Source organism: Mauremys reevesii, linkage group 11, assembly GCF_016161935.1.
Source record: "Mauremys reevesii isolate NIE-2019 linkage group 11, ASM1616193v1, whole genome shotgun sequence".
In the NCBI taxonomy this organism is placed as follows: domain Eukaryota; kingdom Metazoa; phylum Chordata; order Testudines; family Geoemydidae; genus Mauremys; species Mauremys reevesii.
In genome coordinates this window covers 59,694,997-59,712,088 of record NC_052633.1, presented here as the reverse complement: position 1 = coordinate 59,712,088, position 17,092 = coordinate 59,694,997, and the positions used below count along the sequence as shown (strand labels likewise).

Sequence of the window (17,092 nt, the reverse complement as noted above, 5' to 3'; positions counted from 1 at the left end):
ACTTCACACAAAAACATCGGGGTGGGGGGGAAGAGAAGGAAGACAGGGACTTCCTTTATAACCTTTAGTCCAGTGATTATGGTACTCACCCAGAATGTGGGAGACCTCCTGTTTCAAGTTTGTCCTCTGCTTGATGAGAAGGGATTTGAACAGGGGTACTCTACCTCTCCGGTAAATTCCCTAGCTACTTGTTTTAATTAAACCTCAAAGTGGAGACAGGGCAGCTTAATTTTCATAGCAGTCCCTTTCTCCCACCCTCCTCATAACCTTTTTAGCTTTGCTTCTTACAGATGTTTAAATAGACAAGATGGCTGAGGTGATACATTTTAATGGACCAACTTTTGTTGGTGAGAGAGAGAAGTTTCGAGCCACACAGAGATCTTCTTCAGGTCTGGGAAAGGAAGTTTCAGTGTCTCAGCAAAATGCAAAGTGGAACAGATTGTTTAGCATAAGTAGTTAATACATACTGTAAGGGACCATTCAAGTATGAAAGCACTGATGAGATTCTAATTCAAACACCTATCACTGTAGTTAAAAATAGCCTCTGGAGCAGCTGAATCTTAAAGGTGATCAACAACTAGGCTCGGGGCCAGTTAGAGACAGAAAGATTACATCATCCAGTTCATCTTTGTCCTTGCAGGATTCTTCCCTATTCTACATTTACTAGTGTTCTGTCAAGTCAGTGCTGGAATATTTAATAAGCCAGAACACCGTTCCAGGAGTAAATATGAGACCAAAACACATCAGAATTCCATTGAGATGTGGTGGCATGAAGAGACTCCCCCAACTCTTATTCTGACCAATGATGGTCTGCACTATATAAGAGCTAGATATTATTATTATCATCATCATCAGTAACAAATCTCCATGACATAGCCTGCCTCTTTTTCCCTCCCTCTCTACAGCTAGAATATCTGCCCCCCTGCTCTCTCACTATGGCAGGCACCATAAGGTGCATTAGTTAGTTTGAGCAGAGCACACACATCGAGACCTATTCTCCTTCCCAGTCCTGCTGCCTCTTTGCATAAATCTCTTCCTCTTCAGGTCTTGCTGTTCATGCTCTAAGAAACAGAAAAGAGGTACTACTAGTAGATAGATCACTGGGACAAAAACAGAGAAAAAGTATCATCAGCAGGGTTGGAGCTTCTAGATCCCCTGCATAGACCTCTGCCTCTTGAACTACTGGAAGAACTGGAGTGCTGGTGGTAATGTGATGAGTACAGCCGTCTTTCAAGCAGTTGACCTTGGTTTGATTCCCAGCCAATTCAGTAATGAGTTTTAGGTGAGGGGGGTGGTCTAGTGGTTAAGGAACTAGCCTGGGATTCAGACAATGTGGGTACTATGCCCTGGGACTGCACTGCACAGACTTCCTGTGTGACCTGGAGCACTTTGTACCTTCATTCCCATTTAGGTAATAGCATTAAGAGAGGAACTGATAGGAATAGTAGGTTGTCATCTTCAGTGTAGACCAACAGAGGCGACGCTTTCCAGTTGATTTCACAGCAGTAGTATAACCTCAATAGTATTCATCACCATTTATTTTTGACAGGTTTCTACGCCCAATTTAAGACTTACGTCCCGCCCTCTGTCTCCATTTCTGTTCATGTATAGGTCTCATGCCGTTAGCTATTTTGAAAGGGTTTTTAAAAAAAAATTTCTTATGTTTGGCCGGGGGAATGTTGCATGCTTGTGTTTTGATATGCTTGGCTGGATATTGTGAGAGAGCTTAAAGGAAAGGAGGTTTTTTAAAAAGCAAGATTTTTGGTTAGGTTTAGCTGTCGGCCATTTTGAAAGAAAAAAATATTATTTTTGGATAGCGGGAATGTTGTGTGCTTGTTTTTTGAAAAGTTTAGAGAAAAAGCGTGAAAGACTAGAGGCTGGTTATGAAAGATTTACAAAAAAAAGATTTTGGTTAGGTTTAGAGGAAAAAAGGAAAGAAAGGTTATTAAATAGAAGAAAGCAGCAATAGTTTTTAAAGATTAGTAAACACATGATAAAAAGATCCTTTTTTGTTAGAATTAAAAAAATACTTGAGAAAAACAAGTTATTTTGAAATAAGAGGAAAATATAAAGGTAGGTTAAGAAAAGAGAATTTTAAGAGTTATTTTGAAATATTAAATAAAAATATTAAGATAGGTTATTTAGATAAAAAAAACCAGCTAGGAATTTAAGGGGGAAGAATCTGTCAGGGAATTTGTTCGAACCTTTGAAGACAATTGCTTTAAGGGGATACACTTTTATCGCTCATAATGCTAATGGCTACAATTATTATTTTATCCTCAGACAATTGTATAAAGAAAAATGGCTGTCAGCCCCATAACGCAAGGTGGGAATGTGTGTAATGGTGCTGGACTTAGACATCAGATTTATAGATTCTTTAAATTTTCTTCCCATGAAACTCATCAAGTTACCCAAGGCTATGGGGTTTGAGGGAGTCAAGGGGTATTTTCCACATTTTTTTAACACAGCTGAAAATCAGGACTATGTAGGGCCTATGCCAGGGATAGAGCACTTTGGAGTATAATACATGATGCCTGAAGGGGAAAAAATGGGATTTCTGAACTGGTACCAACACAATCGCCAAAACAAATTCAATCTCCAGAAAGAACTGGACTATTATTGTCAAAAAGATGTTGAAATTTTACAAGAGGCTGCCGATCGGTTCAGAAAAGTCATGAAAATGACAAAAAAGCAGATTGTTAAAAACCCAGGAGATGGTAACTAAGTGTACAGACCCCTTTCAGTATCTTACATTAGCACCAATATCCATGGCCATGTACCACTTCAATTTTTTAAAACCATGAACCATAGTCCTTCTACCATTCGATAGTTACCACAAGCCGCAAAAGAGAGATTCCACGCCGGCCATTCAATGGTTGCTGTACATAGCCCACACAGAGAACATTTACATCCAACATGCTTTGCAGGGTGGGGAGTTTAAAGCGGGGTCCTATTTTTTGGACGGTTATGCCATCATAGCCTGTAAACCTATGGCCTTTGAATTTAATGTTTTTTTTTCTCACGGATGCCCTGTCTGCTATTGTGAAAATTATTACAATCCATTGCTTAATGTTACCTACAGCCAGCTGTTCAACTGAACCATGATTAAGGCTGAATTTTTTTAAAAAGCAGGGGTCTGAGGTAAAGACCATATGGGAACACGAATGGAAGACTATGCTACCTAACGATAACTGGGTGGGAGCTTTTTTATGAGAAAAAAAACTTTGGTTCTTAGAGATGCCCTTTACAGAGGTAGAGCAAACACCATCTGTCTGTATTACAAACCGCAGCCCGTAGAGCAGATTCATTACTACGATTTTACCAGTCTCTACCCTTTTGTTAACAAGACTAAACAATACCCAGTGGGGCACCCCATTATCGTGTATGGGGATTCTGGGGATATCAACTGTACTTTGGCATTGCCAAAGTTAAAGTGTACCCTCCAAGAGGCCTGTATTTCCCCATTTTACTGTACAGAGTCGGGAGTAAACTAATGTTTCCCCTATGCATCCTTTGTGCAGAAACAAAACAAAAGGATCGCTGCATGTACAGTCTGGAGGAGAGGACTTTAACAGGGACTTGGTACACGACAGAGCTGGTGGAGGCTTTAGACAAAGGGTACAGGATTGCTGAGATTTATGAAGTCTGGCACTTTAACTGCTCTTCAGATACCCTGTTTTCAGACTACATTAAAATGCACCCGAGACAGAAACAACAGGCCTTGGGGTTCCCTCACTGGTGTACAGACAAGTTGAAAAAAAAAAACCACAGAACAGTACATTAAAGAGTTCCGTGAAAGAGAAGGCATGTGTCTGCGTCTAAACAAGATTAAGGAAACCCTGCAAAAAGCCATATCTCAAAGCTGTTTTTAAATTCCTTGGGGGGAAAATTTGGTCAGTGAACAAATTTAACACCAGTATAGTGATGGACCCCGATGGGCTCTTCGAGTACGTTTTTGTACCTTAAAACGATGTCTCATCATGCAAGTTTATTGACAATGACAAGGCTGTAATGTCTTGGAAATACACAAAAGAATGCTGCACCCTTCTCAGCAATACTAACGTATTTATCGCATGCTTTACCACCGCTTATGCCAGGCTAGAGGACTACCATCTGTTAGATAGTTTACAGGAGCGGTGTCTTTATCACGATACAGATTCTGTAATTTTTGTGAGTAAAGAAGGGGCATGGAACCCAACCCTACGGGATTATTTAGGTGATCTGACCAGTGAAATACCTCCAGATGAACACATTGTGAAGTTTGTGTCAGCTGGTTCTAAAACATACGGGTACAAACTGTCTAGCGGTAAGACCTGTATGAAAGTAAAAGGGATCATGCTCAACTCAGGGAATAGCGAGAAAATTTATTTTGAAAGTTTAAAACTCCTCGTCTGGGATTACCCCATGGGAGAGGTCTCAAAAGAGATTGTGGGGGGAAAAAAACAGAAAGTCATTAACGACAAAAGAGCTCTGGAGGCGGATTTTAAAACTTTGCCATACGGATATTATGGTGAAGAGCCATGTTCAGTTTGTTCACCCCTTTTCCTGTTTGCTTTGTGATCCTTCGAATTCTAGAAAATCATTTTATATAAAGCAATTGTTAGAAAACAGCAATAAGCTGTTACTGTGCATGCCTGAAAATCCTGTGTGGTGTTGTGGCTGTTGGCAATCATTGTATAAAGAGCTGTTGCAAAATTTCCACCTATTACATTTTTGGAAGGTTTACCTGATACTTTTAATGATTAACAGTTATTTCCTAGTAATAAAGTGAATATGGTTATTATAGATGATCTAATGGAGTGTGCTTCTGAAAGGGGTGAAATTGAGAAAGCCTTTAACAAATATGTTCACCACAGGAACCTAAGTATTATGTACATTGTGCAAAACAGTTTTGTCAGGGGAAAAAAACCCAAACGATTAATTTAAATACTAAGTATATGGTTCTTTTAAAAAACAACAACAAAAACCCCAATAAACTGCAAATAACCACTTTGTCCCGGCAAATGTACCCTGGTAAAACACAACTCTTTCTGGAGGCTTTTGAGGATGCTACCAAAAATCCCTATGGTACCTGCTGGTGGATTTAAGTGCTTCAATGCCTGAAGCCTTCAGGTTAAGAACAGGCCTTTTCCCCCCAGACTGACCCTGTGTATACACCTTAAAAAAATAAATAGTTATTTTTATCAAACCCCCTTTTTTAAAAAGTGTAGTCCCCCCCGACAATCATGTCTAGTTGTGTGCAGAGAAACCTGGCTCTTTTAAGATTCTTCATCAAAGCCAAACTGCAGCAAAGGAAGGCTATTCTATGCTTGGCTTCTTACAACCTGGTAGCGACCATCTCAGAAATAGCGCTCAATACATGAAAAGGAAACGTTCCTCTGAAACCCTGACAAATAAGCGTACTAAAAAGAAAATGGGGGATTATTAAAAAGCTGAGCGATAAAAGGGTATCCCTCAAAAGAAAAACGCTATTTGTAAAACAGGCCAGGGGCTTTATTGGTCCTTTGTTGAGCTTTGCACTCCCTCTACTGTCAGCCCTTTTACTTAACTGATAATGGAACATGCTGAAAAATTGTACCTCATTTCTAGTCATCAGTTAGAACAAATAAAATGCGCCTCTAGCTGTGAAGAAAATATCAGAACTACAACCACTCCCCAATTGGATTCAGAGATGAAAGACATTCATCAAAGATAGAGTTTATCCGAGTACGAAAAGACTAAACTTTACAAGAGGGTCCTGCAAAGATACCTGGTATTGCTCAAGCAAGGTGAAGCAGAAAATACTAAAATAAGTCTCTTTCTCCCTGAGCAATAGCAAGAGGAAATTAAACCTCCCGAAGTTGAGGAGGAATTCATCAGACTTTGTTATTTGGGAGATATTGGAGGGGGGGTAAATCCTTGCTATAAGAAAAAAGCTGAAATATTGTTAAATAAACTCAAGACAGCATAAAGATGTTTCTTCTTGGGCCAATAATGGAAGTTTTGTGTATTGGGGGGAAGTCGTTGCAGGGTCTCTCATGCTCGATTTAGTCAGCGGGGTAACTGGCTCTTATTCTTTCACTAACAATAGGACTCCTAAAGGGTGGAATTTTTTTATGAAAGACTTGGCAGAGCTGAATGTGCCTATGTCCACTGTAGGACATGTTACCATTAAAGAGTTTTTAGAATGACTAAAAACAGGTCTAGAGCCTGCCAAGGCCATAAGTAGCATCACCCCTTTTAAAAAATGTACCTGCTAAAAACCAAAAGCTCAATTGGTTGACAGTGTAAAATAAAAGACTTGAACAAATATCAACATATGCTTTATTGATGCGCCTCTTTAAACTCACGACAAGACAAACACGTCTGGACATGTTGAAACATGTTTGGAACAAGTCTGGTCACACCTGACTTTTTCCCTTTTACAAACTGCACCACCATCCGGTAATTTTCTGGTAAATCATTGGTATACAATTTTAAAATGCGATCAAAAGATAAAACCCTATTATGTTGCTTTAAAAAAATATACACCTCTACCTCGATATAACGCTGTCCTCAAGAGCCAAAAAAATCTTACCGCATTATAGGTGAAACCGTGTTATATCGAACTTGCTTTGATCCACCGGAGTGCGTGGCCCTGCCCCCCCGGAGCACTGCTTTACCACATTATATCTGAATTCATGTTATATCGGGTTGCATTATATCGAGGTAGAGGTGTATAGACAATGATAACCGCATGACAACATTATTAGAGTTACGATTTTAAAAAGTCATAATAGATTTAGGAAAAAAGTTACTGTCTGGGGGAAATCCATAGGAGTCAAAGAACTCGCCCGGCCCCTGCTTTGGTAAATAGATGGCCGGCCAGCCAGTGTTCCCTGGGTAAGTCATGGGGGTGCGTGTTAACAATAAGCCCCAAAGGTCTTCTGGACACAGACCCCTTTAGGAGCAAGTCACTAGGAAAAACATCTAAAAAAGAAGCATCCTTTGATAAAATACATCTTAGCTGCATGGTGTTCATAATCACATATAGTCAAACAGGATGTTTCTTCTATGGTTCACTTCAAGTACATTATCAAAAACCGCATACACTATCATGTTAACTGTAGAGAGCAGCACCATTGCAAACCGAATCTCTGCTCTCAGGTTTCCAGTTTTAATCAGAGAATGATTAGCGCACTCCTAGTCCAGGGTCAGATTGAAGGCATACAGCATGTAACTCTGGGCAAATTCACGATGGTCAGTCAAGAGTGATCTGTCTTTTACATATTTCCCAATCACCTGCACGAGCTGCATGTACTCCCTCATGCAGTTTCCATTCTCAAAATAAGGTCGTAGGGGTTTCGCTGGCACCTGTTCACCATCCACATACATATTTAAAGTTAAAAGGGTTTTTAACATAGCTGCCATTGAAGGTGTTGTTATCGATAAACCTGATTACGAGCTGCTTTGGGTAACTGTCCCAAAAAAGGTTTTCCTGGTTACTGACAACTGCCGGCCAGAATGCTAAACATCTTTATGCTCAACAGGTGCCAGCGAAACCCCTACGACCTTATTTTGAGAATGGAAACTGCATGAGGGAGTACATGCAGCTCGTGCAGGTGATTGGGAAATATGTAAAAGACAGATCACTCTTGACTGACCATCGTGAATTTGCCCAGAGTTACATGCTGTATGCCTTCAATCTGACCCTGGACTAGGAGTGCGCTAATCATTCTCTGATTAAAACTGGAAACCTGAGAGCAGAGATTCGGTTTGCAATGGTGCTGCTCTCTACAGTTAACATGATAGTGTATGCGGTTTTTGATAATGTACTTGAAGTGAACCATAGAAGAAACATCCTGTTTGACTATATGTGATTATGAACACCATGCAGCTAAGATGTATTTTATCAAAGGATGCTTCTTTTTTAGATGTTTTTCCTAGTGACTTGCTCCTAAAGGGGTCTGTGTCTGTCTACCGGGTACTTAGCACTGGTGGTCATTAGAGCATCCGCATGCTCCAAGCCAACCCCTGGTGTCACTTTCACCGGTTTTACAAACAGGGACACTGAAATAATATGAACAGGAGTACTTGTGGCACCTTATAATTCTGGTTGGCATTCCCAATCACAAGGCAAAGAACATCTTTGCTATGCATCAGTTTAATTTTCAAGTCCATGCCATTCCATCAGCAGTTTTTCTTGAAAAAAAAAACCAATCACTGTGTAGAGGCCCCAAAAAAATCCAGCTTCCTGCTGTCAGCCACTCGTCTGGCCCTGCGCATAGACCCCTCATTACCTGCACCATCCAAAATGGTGCTTTCGTGGGCCCCCACCATGTCTTTATAAAACCCTCCTGTTGGCCAGACTATTTTGAGGAAAAGCCCCCACAGAGGCGATGCTGGGTAAAGTAACGTAACTCACTTCAGTCATTTTTTCCCTTTATTAGAGGTCTTGAACTTGAGACACTTTAACCCAACTGTTAAATTTTTCAGGCCATCCTCTCCATTTCACCAAAAAATACTCATTCTTCCCTGTCCTTTCTTCACTAGAATCTTTTCTACCCTGTAAACGCGGTCCTGGTTAGGGTTTACTTTTTGTAATTCTTCAGGGTAAAAAGACTTCCTGTGACCTCTCCTCCATAATCTTTTAATGTGTACACAGGCCACTGTCCTTGTAATAAAACTCCAGCTACGGTAAATATTTCATCAGTAAAGGTTTGCTGATATCCTTTTTCAAAAGTACCCTTCGTTTTAGATACCCTTACAGGATCCCCTTTCTTAAAAATCACTGGTGGTGCCTTTATTTTAAAACTATCCCTGTAGACGGTTTTCCACATGCTCAGCATGTTACTGTGTGTCACATTGATCGGGCGTCCTCTGATAGTTCTGTGATAACTTCTGTTGTAACCATCTATGATGGCCCGCAGCACGCTGATGTATCAAAAGGTGCTATGGACAGTAAAATACCTCCACATCTTTGATTTTAAAGTTCTGTTAAACCTCTCCACGACCCCAGCCTTGACTTCATTATTGGTAACAAAATGGTGTACCCCATGTTGCTTAAACAAAATCTTTAAAGCTTTGTTTAAAAATTCTTTTTCCCTGAAGCAGAGGCATGTCCAGCTCCAAGGTGCAGGGGTGGCCACGGGGGATCTGCCCCACCCTGACTGCCTGCTCCGTAGCTCCCATTGGCCAGTAACCGCAGCCAATGGGAGCTGCGGGGGCAGCATCTCCAGATGGGGAGAGAGCGCAGAGACCCCTCCCCCAAGGAGCTGGACATGCCAGCTGCTTCCCAGGAGCCGCCTGAGGTAAGCACTGCCCGGAGGCTGCACCCTGAACCCAAACCACTTCCCAGAGTCCACATTCCCTCCTGCATCCCAACTCACTACCCCAGCTATAAGGCCCCTCCCGCACTCCGAACCCCTCATCCCCAACCCCACCTGAGCCTCCACCCCCAGCCGGAGCTGACACAGGCCCCTTCCTCAGTGCAGTGAAATGAGAGTGAGCAAGGGAGGGGGAGAGCAACAAAGGGAGGAGGGATGGAGTGAGCATGGTGGCTCGGGAAGGGGCAGGGCAAGTGTGTTCGGTTTTCTGCTATTAAAAAGTTGGCAACTCTTGGTCTAGGGTGAGCCTGGTGCCCACAGCCAGGGCCGCATTAATGCAGGGGCTTTAGGGGCTGCAGTCCAGGGCCTCGGGCTAAGCAGGGGGCCCACAAAAATAAATCCATAATTATATACAACTGACTGGTCACCAACCCATTGGTCACAATCAACTGGTCGATCCTGGAGCCTCTGCCAGCCGATCACAATCTCCAGGCTACTAAAAGTCCAACGGCACAGCAGAGCTCAGGCAGGCTGCCTGCATGCCATGGCCCCACACTGTTCCCGGTAGCAGCCGGCTGCTGGCACATCTCTGCAGCCCCTAGCGGGGGAGGAAAGGCGACTCCACATGCTGCCCCCATCCCCAGCACCATCCCTGCAGGGCAGTGCTTGCAGGTGCGGGCAGTGCATGGAGACATGCTGTCACCCTCCCCCCAGAGCACATAGAAACATGCCAGCACCTGGCCACTTCCAGGAACAGCATGGGATTATGGCAGGCAGCCTGAGTCCTGCTGCGCCACCTGTGGTAAGGGCCTCCCCCTACCCCCCTTGAACTCCAATCCCCTGCCACAGGTCAGAATCCCCTCCTGCACCCAAACTCTTTCCCAAAATCCACACCCCTCACCCTCCCCATGCACCCCAACACTCTTCAGCAGCCTGGAGCCCCCTCCTGCACCCAAACTCCCTCCCAGACCCCACATCCCCTCCTGCACCCCAACCCTCTTCCCCAGGTCAGAATCCCCACCTGCACCAAACTCCCTCCCAGAGCCTGCACCCCTCACCCTCTCCTGCACCCCAACATTCTGCCCCAGCCTGGAGCCTCCTGCTGCACCCAAATGCCCTCCCAGAAAGAAACTAATTTAACAGCTGTTCTAAGGTAAGATGTAGGCGATTTTGAATTAACATAACTATAGTCTCTGTGTTTTAAGACTGAAATAGAATCACAGAAGGGCCTTATGGTAATTAAAAGGCGAGTTTAGTAGAGCGTTAATAGCGTCAATGCCATAATTGTGATGATTTTGTTTTAAATTGGGAAAAAAGACTTGTCTAATCGCCCCAGGCCCAGAGGAGCGTTAATCCGGCCCTGCCCACAGAGCGGGCTCCGGGGAAGGGAGCGGCTCCAGCCCAAGCCCGGGAAAGAGGCGGGCGGGCGTCTGGGGCTGAGCCTGAAGGGCCGCGGGGGCGGGGCGGCTGCAGGCCGAGCCCCGGTGTTGAGGAGCGGGCGGCCTGCCCCGCACGGAGAGAGGCCCCGGCGCACGCGCGCTCCGCTCCGCCCCTGAATCACGCAAGGCGGGGGGCTGGTGAGCGGTGACGCACGCGCGGCCGCACAACGGATGGTCCCTCATTTCCGCCCGCCTCCATGGAGGCGGAACTTTTCTCGGGCTGCGGGGGGAGGGGGGTTCTCAGTACCTATCCTGTAGCGGCTCCTCGCGCTGCGCCCCACATCCGGGGCGGGCCACTGTACCGCACGGTGCTGCCATAGGATTGTCCGCCGACGGAAACCTCATAGACCACGTGACACTGTTTCCCTTGCGGCGCTCTAGCTCCGCTCTCGCCAGACTCTATGGTTTTAGGCGGCTAGGTGGAATCCTCGCCGGGCCCGTGGCCCTGAGTTCTCGCGAGAACTAATATGGAGGGAGAAGAGGGGCCAGGCGCCGCGGCGGCTGGGCCGCCGGCGGGCGGGGCTGGAGGAGGGGGAGGAAGTGTCATGGCGGCGGCTGCGAGTGGGTCTGGCGGCGCGGGCTCGGCGGCGCGGGGTGGCGGCGCCTCTTTGTCGGCGTCGCGCTGGTTCTTCAGCCGGGAGCAGCTGGAGAACACGCCGACCCGGCGCTGCGGGGTGGAGGCCGACAAGGAGCTCTCGTATCGGCAGCAGGCGGCCAACCTCATCCAGGACATGGGCCAGCGCCTCAACGTGTATCCGAACGGGGAGACCGGGCCGGGGGGAGGCGGGCCTGGGCGGCGGCCGCGGCCTCGTCCGGCAGTTCAGCGCGTAGGGAGGGGAGCGGGGTCCGGCCCAGGTACCAGGCCGGGCGTGGCGAGAGGTACCGGCCGAGAGCCGGAGCGTACCGGGGCCTGGAGAGGAAGCGAGCCGGGGCCTGGCGCCGGGAGGGGAGCTGGGGCATAGGGTGTGGTGGAGGGGAGGCAGCGGGGAGCGCTGCCGGGCGGGAGCCGTTGGCTGGTGTCTCTGTTCCCGGCTCCGTGTCTCTGGGGCTTGGGGTGATTATTACATTCTCTCAAACTCCCGGTTGGTCCAGCCCTCTTCGGGGAGCGGGTCTGAGCTGGTATAACATTCCCCAACTCTGCTGTTGCTGCTGCCGCCGCCGCCGAGTATGGGGGCGGGGGATTGAAGCACATGCTTCTCGAGATTGGGTCGAGATTCTTCCCCCCCCCCCCCCCATTGATGTGACTAAACTCCAAAGTTGTTTTCATCTCTCTTGGCTTTTGTAGCTACTGTAATATTCTTAGTCGCTTAAAGCCAAACTTCTTCTCTCCCACCCCTTGAAATAAAAGGGAGAATGACTTTTTTATTGAAGTTGAATATAGTCCATACTCGTCACAAAGGCGGCCTCCCAGTTGTCTCACTTAAAAGTAGACTGCCTCTCTTTTTGGATTAATCCTAAAGCAGTTTTTATAAACTTTTTCCATTGTGTTTCAATTATACCTTTACAATTCCCCTCATTCAAATTATCATATAGCATGATTGTGGACTTGGCAGTTTTTTCACTGATTACTAGGTTTTGTATGAAGTACTTTATGTATAAACAATAGTTATTGTTCACAAGAAGTAATCTATTCCATTTCTCTTGGAATTAACATCCAATTATTATAACAAGTTTTTGTTCAATTTGATTTTAAAAGCTAGGTTCAGTGGGTTATAGTAGTTAGAAAAAAGACTCTTAACCTGCATAAACTTATATAAAGGGTACTTGAGAGAGTTATTTTAAAATGTTTGATACAGTAAAATTGTTCCTAGCAAGAGGATGCAACATTAAAATCTGTCTAAAGATAAATCCTGAATTAGGGAGTCTCCTTCCAATGAATGAGACATGGTAAATCTGGTTTTACAATCTCACTGTTGTGAAGATACTTTTACTCTTTCTTTCAAACACACCAGTTGTGTACTCAGTTTATTACTGCTTTATTAATTCAGTTACATCTTTATTTAATAGAATAACATAACAAAAAGTATTTGTGGTAAATAGAATTTCAACTTTATTGATAATGCATTGTTGTCTAGAGGTGTAAAATTTCCTTAATCCCATTTTTCAGATCTCAGCTTACAATAAATACTGCAATTGTTTACATGCACAGGTTTTATATGCATCATTCCTTCACAAAATTTAATAGAAATGTAAGTACTGACTTTTATACTCTTAAACTATACTTGCACATAATTTTGAGGCAACAGCTGTTGACATAGCTTTCACAACATATACAGTTTCATTGTATTTTAAAGTAGTCTAGCTTCAGAATACTGTTTTAGAAATATTATTTGTAGTACTCTTATTTCAAGTGGAGACTATTTTAACAGCTAGTAATTAAAATTTAACTTCTGCTATGTTCCTAAGCTAGAGAAATAATGTGATAAACAACAGGAGTACACACTGACCAGTCTTCTTGATTTTTCTATTGTAGATAAGTTGGTTAAACTCTGTCAATGTAGTTTAAAGTTCTGGGGATTTGGATAGAGACCTGTGCAGATACAAAATTTATATCCGCATCCGATCTGCAAACATGGTCTGAGGCTATCTGCATCTACGGATATAAAGCTGATCTCCGCAGATTTGGAGGGCTCTAGATATGGGAACAAATACTACGGTTACTAGTTTGGAGTTACCAGTTACTGTGTTGCACGGCATGACGTGCCTAACTGATGCAACTATGGTTTGTGTCTAATTTACGTATACAGTAGAACCTCAAAGTTATGATCATCTCATGGAATGGAGGTTGTTTGTAATGCTGAACAAAAACCATTATGATCTTTCAAAAGTTTACAACTGTAATTTGACTTAAATACAGCTTTGAAACTTATGCAGAAGAAAAATGCGGCTTTTAACCATCTTAATTTAGATGAAACAAGCACAGAAAGTGTTTCCTTACCTTCACAAATCTTTTTTAAACTTTCCCTTTATTTTTTAGTAGTCCACATTTAATACAGCACTATACTGTATTTGCTTCTTTTTTTGGTCTCTGCTGTTGCCTGATTGTATACTTCCTGTTCCAAGTGAGGTGTGTGGTTGACTGGTCAGCTCATAACTCTGAGGTTCTACTGTACTTTGATTTGTAAAAGCCATGGTCAACTAATATAACTCTTCTACCTTCAGTAACTCATTGGGCAGTTACAGTAGATGGAAAAATCTCAAATCTGGTCTGGAAAGTAGCTCTAGCTGGATGTTAAACCTTTAATAAAAATTCTGTTTGTGTTTGGATGTTCTGTAATTAGTTCTGTTTGGAATATTTATAAAAACTGGATAATGTGAAATCTCAAGCCTGTTTTTCCTGTCAGATGTTAGATGTGTTGGTCAAAAATATTTATTCGGTGCTTATGTCTTTGATCATATGAAAATAGATCTTTTGGATTTGCTTTCTTCCTCCCCCCCTTATAAAGAATAGTCAATGGTGTAAGGAGGTATGTTATTTAATGGCATGGATGGACTCTCTGAGCCCTGGCTGTGCTGTAAAAATAGTTTAAACACTGGTGTGAAACATAGTTGAGATCCAGGTGTGTTAAGATTTTTTTTTTAAGTTGAACAAGAAATTAGCCTTATAAAATTATTGGACCAGAAACAAATTTCATAATCATGAACTATTTTTGCCACCAAGCTGGTTATCAAATAGAGTTTTAAGCCACATCTACAAAAAATTTTAAGGCTCTGTCTGTGTGACAGAAATATCAGTGTTTTTTAAACATGGTTCTGAAACATGATTATGTCCTGGACCTGGACACTCTTTATTCTTGTTTTATGAATGGAGAAAATGTGTTGCAACTGTGTTAGGACCACGTATTTATTTTATTGTGATATGTATCTAGCGCGAAATGTACCTCTTTAAAATAGCTTTTTGTTCTCAGGGCAAGAATAGTGTTAGAAGAGGTTTAGGACTCAAGTGTATATCAAAATCATGTTTAAATACGATTAGGTTATTTTGCACGGACAAGCCTTTTAAAGGTGTTTTTGGTTTAATCCATCGAGGGCAGTAGAAGATTTGTACTACATCACATTTTCTCATTTTGATAGATAAATACGTGGTCTAGTTCAGCGGTTGTCAAACTTCATTGCATTGTGACCCCCTTCTGACAACAAAAATTACTACATGTCTCCAGGCGTGGCGGGGATGTGGTGCTGGAGCCGAGCCTGAGGCCTGCACCCTGGGGGGTGAAGTCTGAGCACTGATGCCCTTGGGCTTCAACTTCAGCACCAAGCAATGGGGCTCAGGCTTCAGCTTCAGCAGCAGGCCCACCAAGTCTAACGCTCACCCTGTTACAATGGGGTCACGATCCTCTTTGGGGACCCAACCCACAGTGTGAGGATCTTTGGTCTAGTTGTAACCCATGACCAATTGAGAATAATCAAGTGAGGCATCTGAAGGTTACTTTTGTGGCTGTTTGTGGGCAGTTTATGGTCCTCCTCTTTCAAGCAGAGTTGCTTGGAGTGGAGACTTGAGTTTACATGATATTTCCACAGCCCAGACTGGTGTAGCCTAAAAAAGAAATCCATTGGGTGGTAAACCAAGACACCTCTAGCAACCTAGGCCAGCTTTTGGTAGTGACAAGAGTATTTAGCTGCTCTATTCTACCTTCAACTGGACACTAGTATATATAGTCACTTAGTTCTTAGCCCTGGTCTACACTGGAGTGGGGGGTCATCAACCTAAGATACGCAACTTCAGCTACGCGAATAGTGTAGCTGAAGTCGGCGTCTCTTAGGTCGACCAACCTGGCCATGAGGATGGCGGTGAGTCAACTGCTGCCGCTCCCCCGTTGACTCCGCTTCCGCCTCTCGCGAGCTGGGGTTCTGGAGTTCATGGGGAGCACGTTTGGGGATCAATTTATCCGTGTCTAGACGAGGCACGATAAATCGATCCCCGATAGATCAATCTCTACCCGCCGATTCAGCGGGTAGTGAAGACCTGCCCTTAGAATTACTAGCAAATCTGTAACTTGTAAGCGTAGCTGCATTAAATTTCTTGTGGCTGAGTGCTATGCAACCTTCAGTTTCAGAAAAGTTACATTTATGAAAGGAGAACTTAAAATGTATTATTAATTGAACTAAAAGTTAAAAAGCTAGCACATATCTTTCAGGGCACTTATACTGGTGTCTCCAAATACCTCTGTATTTATTATGACTATTATGTTAGACAGTGGCTTTTATATTTGTATTGATGCATAGGCATCAAATGCACTGCCTTATTTTTTCTTTTCCTATTCTTTTAGGATGAAGGGAGTGGTCTCAAAGTGAATGTGAGTCACTTTTAAATTCATACTCCCAGGCTATCTGGCAAGTTCTTTGTAGACAGGGCAAAGGCCAAAGACTGTTACGAATATTTAGTAAATGTTATCCAAATCTTCAGGGTGCTTGGCCTGCTGAAAACTTAACTACTAATTCATCTACTGCAAAAAGAAACTGTTAGAAATTAAAATTGTACAAGGTACTAATGATCTTAAAATTAAAGTCTATCTGACATTTTTTATCAAATATGCAAAGTACATGTCTAATGGTTCTTCGACTTACATTAAAGGTAATGCTTACTCATGAAAACAAGAAATAGGAAGGCTGGGGATAAAAATTAGCTGCCAAAAGTCACAATAGGTTGAGTTGTGGCTGCAAGGATCAATTCAGATTGTAAGGCTTAAGCCTTCATTTCCTTTTTATTGGTAAGCTGAATTTCTTTTAACTATTCTACACTAAACTTATTATGTATTTATCCCTTAAGTACCACTTGATTATGAATGTAAGTAGATCATGCAAATACACACATATTCATAGCTAAAACATCTCTACTCCATGATGGCCATTGCTAGATGTTATAAGATCTGCTGAAAGAAACTATTCACTGATACATTTTTATTGGCTCAGTTCCGTTTCTGAAGTTTTCAAAATGATAGCAACTTTGTAGTAAATTCTTAAAATCTTGAAAGAAGTCAGAATGACTGTCTTGCAACAGTTTCAGCAGTTGTTTCAGGTTAAGTTTTGTATATTCTGGCACCGAAACATTGTAACAGCCATTTTTAAACTCTCTACATTTTCGTTTGGTAAGTGGAGACCAGCCATAAGTTTAATAAATTTTTGTCTAGATCCATATTCTACCTTTAGAACAGCAATCGCTAGTTTTCGCTGATCAGGCAAACCATGTAGAAACAAAGTTTAACGTGAAATTTACCATTATTTCAGCTAATGCTTTCAATGTCAATGTTGACAGAGACTTAAAATAGTTAACCAGCAAACCAAAAGTTGTTTAACACCAAAACGTCTATACTTTTGTTAAAAGAAGATACTGCAGAGACACAAGTCTGCAAACTATTCACATAACAA

At 43.0% G+C, this 17,092-nt stretch overlaps 2 protein-coding genes across 8 annotated transcripts in view; both read left to right on the top strand.

The window, feature by feature from the left end:
- The window catches only part of ACMSD (aminocarboxymuconate semialdehyde decarboxylase), a 70,750-nt gene extending 65,869 nt beyond the window's left edge, over window positions 1–4,881 (top strand). For 2 of the 3 annotated variants that reach the window (XM_039494025.1, XM_039494020.1), the window contains exon 11: window positions 3,522–4,881. In XM_039494025.1, the coding sequence (XP_039349959.1) occupies window positions 3,522–3,633 (112 nt within the window). In that variant the 3' untranslated portion in view covers window positions 3,634–4,881. The remainder of the gene's footprint in view (window positions 1–3,521) is intronic. The other variant, XM_039494024.1, reaches the window with a different exon arrangement.
- A 6,038-nt stretch (window positions 4,882–10,919) lies between these two features.
- The window catches only part of CCNT2 (cyclin T2), a 38,085-nt gene continuing 31,912 nt past the window's right edge, over window positions 10,920–17,092 (top strand). The window contains exons 1-3 of one of the 5 annotated variants that reach the window (XM_039494014.1): window positions 10,935–11,474; window positions 12,831–12,912; window positions 15,994–16,020. In XM_039494014.1, the coding sequence (XP_039349948.1) occupies window positions 11,191–11,474; window positions 12,831–12,912; window positions 15,994–16,020 (393 nt within the window). In that variant the 5' untranslated portion in view covers window positions 10,935–11,190. Of the gene's footprint in view, window positions 11,475–12,830; window positions 12,913–15,993; window positions 16,021–17,092 lie in introns of all 5 variants that reach the window. The other 4 variants (XM_039494016.1, XR_005586069.1, XM_039494015.1 and 1 more) reach the window with 4 other exon arrangements.